The 3449-nt window shown below is 37.9% G+C and overlaps 1 protein-coding gene across 1 annotated transcript; it reads right to left on the bottom strand.

Annotated features, from left to right (window-relative positions):
• Positions 1 to 294: 294 nt before the first annotated feature.
• LOC142616088 (uncharacterized) lies at positions 295 to 1041 on the bottom strand. Its single transcript, XM_075788975.1, has one exon. The coding sequence runs from the start codon at positions 1039 to 1041 to the stop codon at positions 295 to 297; it is 747 nt and encodes a 248-aa protein (XP_075645090.1).
• Positions 1042 to 3449: the final 2408 nt, after the last annotated feature.

The raw sequence follows: 3449 nt of genomic DNA, 5'->3' as shown, positions 1-3449 counted from the left end.
CTTTATTCACTTATAAATTAGATTCTCAAAATAAAATTATATATAAAAACTAAAGACAATTTTTTTCTACAAATAGTACCACTAAACCCAACATTTTCACTTTTTTTCTTCTTCTTTTTTCGCCTTTATCAAGATTTCTCTCTCTCTCTCTCTCTCTCTCTCTTCAGTTTCCTTTCTTCTAAATTCTAATATGATGTTTTTTTCTTTTTTTTTCTTTTCTTTTTTTCAAATCTCTTCTTTATTTTATTATTATTATTATTATTTTTGATAGGAAATCACACAGCATAATATTAATCAAACAACAATAGTGTCTACGTCATGAAGAACTGCTAATTCTAAGAAACTAGGACAATTCCCCAACCACATACACTGATTAACTATGCCCTCGGCATACTTTGCTAGCAAATGTGCAGAGGCATTTGCATTTCGCTTAACATGAGTAAAAACAACATTATGGAATTCCATTGAAACTTCACCAATACCCATAATCACTGCATCAATCGACACTGGAACTGAGGAAGAATGATTCAATGCTCTAGAGACGGTTAGCGAGTCTCCCTCAATTATGAAATCTGTACTCCCAAGCTGCTTTGCAAATTGTAGACCAACTTCAACAGCCTTCGCTTCCACTTCAAGAGGTCCCAGCGGTGCATGTAATTTCCTGCATATAACTACTACAAATTGTCCATTCCAGTCCCGCACTATGACTCCTACTCCAACAGAATTCATCTTTGCAAACACGGCACCATCAACATTGAGTTTAAAAACTGATATTGGTGGTGGAATCCATCTTTGAGCAAGCTGATTTGATTCCTGAGCAGTCGGTGAAAACTCCACAGCAGCCCGGCACTCCTCTAAATATTGCACAGCCCATTGAAACAGCGTTCTCCCATCTTTTCGTTTTCCTCCATGACGAACATCATTCCTATTACCCCACATCGCCCACGCACAAGTCAGAATCAATTCAATGTTTTCTGGGGAAATCTTCTCACCCATCATTAGACACCACAGCATCTCCTTAAAGGAATGTAGCTGGTCCATCACGTTGGGAAAAACCAATTTCGATGAAGACCATAGCTCTTTTGCATGGGAGCACTTCCAAAAGAATTGGATTGAACTCTCTACAAAACATTTCTTTTGACATGGTTAGTTTTCAAAGGGAGTATGTCTCGGCAAGCCCTCCAAGAGAAATGCCTTATTTTATGAGGCACATTAATCTGCCATAAACGTTTCCAAAAGCTCATTTCTTGGCTGCCATCAGAACTTGAATCCGTGGCTAAGAAAGATGACATCTGGGTTGCTATCCAGTATGCACTTTTTACAGAAAAAATTTTGTTGGTGCTCCAAGCCCATACCAATTTATCTTCTGGCAGTTGATTGCTTATGGGGACAGCTTTTATAGCCTCTGCTTCAAACGGCAAAAACAGAGCATCCACGGCATCAGTTTTCCAAGAAGCCTCTTCCTTGTTAATCAATTCTCCAATCTGCATATCTGCTGGCATGAACAACCTGGGAGATGAAACCATAAATGTAGAAGGTTTGGGCAGCCATTTATCACCCCAAATCTTAATTTTCTCACCATTCCCAACTCTCCACCTTAAACCATATTTAACAAGGGGTTGAGCAAACATAATACTCCTCCAAGTAAATGACGGATTATTACACAAAACAGCCTGTGAAAATTCGCAAGTAGGGAAATACCTTGCCTTCAACACCTTATACACCAAAGAGTCATGTCCTTGTTGAAGTCTCCACCCTTGCTTTGCCAATAAAGCCATATTGAACTCTTTCAATTTTTTAAAACCCATCCCTCCGCAAGACTTTGGAGTACATAATTTTTTCCAACTCAACCAAGCTAACTTCCTCTCTTCATTCTTTTGACCCCACCAAAAATTGTGAATCATACTCGTCAAATCCTTACATAGAGAATCTGGCAATTTGAAAACACTCATGGTGTACGTCGGAATTGCTTGTGCCACAGCTTTTATCAACACTTCTTTCCCCGCCTTAGACAATAATTTCTCTTTGCAACCAGTAAGCTTCTACTTAATTTATCCTTAATAAAATTGAAAGTGTTTTTCTTATTCCTTCCCACTAATGATGGCAAACCAAAATATTTTTCATGATGCTTAATCACTTGGGCCCCAAACCTAGCCTTGATGATTTCTTGAATATCCATAGGAGTATTACTACTAAAAAACAAGGATGTTTTAGCACGATTTAACTGCTGCCCCAAAGCACCCTCAACACCCTTTGAAAAGCATCACACTCCTCCAAAGAAGCTGTACAAAAAATCACACTATCATCAGCGAAGAAGAGATGGGATATCTTAGGACCCCTACGACAAACTGCAACCCCTTCCAAACTTCCATTCACCACTTCTTTCTTTATAAGAGCAGAAAGTCCTTCCGCACATAATAATAATAATAAAATAAAATAAAAAGAATATGGGGATATAGGATCACCTTGACGAATTCCCCTACTTGGAACAATATGCCCTTTAGGCTTACCATTAATCTTCACCGAATAAGAAACAGTAGTAACACATTTCATAATCAAAGCACACCATTTGTCATCGAACCCCAACTTATGTATAATTTTTTCCAACCATATCCACTCTACCCGATCATATGCCTTACTCATATCTAGTTTCAAAGCCAAATCACCCACTTTTCCACTTTTCTTTTGACTAATATGATGCATCATTTCGTATGCCACAAGAACGTTATCAGTGATTAACCTACCATGCACAAATACACTTTGCGTCTCACTAATAATAGAAGGAAGAACCTTTTTTCAATCTATTAGTAATGGCTTTTAATGCAATTTTATAAACCACATTACAAAGACTAATGGGTCTAAAATTAGTCACATATTTTGGCTCCTTATATTTTGGAATAAGGGCTATATGTGTATGATTAAAATTCGGGGGAATGATACCTGAGTTGAGGAATGCCAAAACGGTTGAAGTCACCACACCACCAATCTTGGACCAAAAGTGTTGATAAAACAATGAAGGCATACCATCCGGACTAGGGGACTTTAAAGGGTACATTTGCTTTATGGCATTCTTCACTTCAACTTTTGTAAACTCCCTTACAAGTAGTTGATTCATCCTTGGGGCGACTTTATGTTGGACTGCATCTAAAATTTCTTCAAACTCCGTAGGATTACTAGTAGTAAAAAGCCTCTCATAATACTGCACCGTCAACTCTTCCACATGCTCATCACCTACCCTTCTCATCCAACAAACCCTCAATGAAATTCTTTTTGTACCTTGCAAAAGCTTTTTCATGGAAAAACCTAGTATTCCTATTCCCTGATTGTAGCCAACTAATTCTTGATCTTTGCCTCTACATATCATCTTCCTTATCCATCCAACAATTCAATTCAATTCTAGTGTTCTTCAAAGATCGAATCATATCCGGTGTTGAAGGTTGAAGCTCTAA

This window comes from Castanea sativa, chromosome 11 (assembly GCF_040712315.1).
Source record: "Castanea sativa cultivar Marrone di Chiusa Pesio chromosome 11, ASM4071231v1".
Taxonomy (NCBI): Eukaryota; Viridiplantae; Streptophyta; class Magnoliopsida; order Fagales; family Fagaceae; genus Castanea; species Castanea sativa.
The sequence above is the reverse complement of the archived record's forward strand: the minus strand, read 5'-3'. Positions and strand labels throughout refer to the sequence as shown.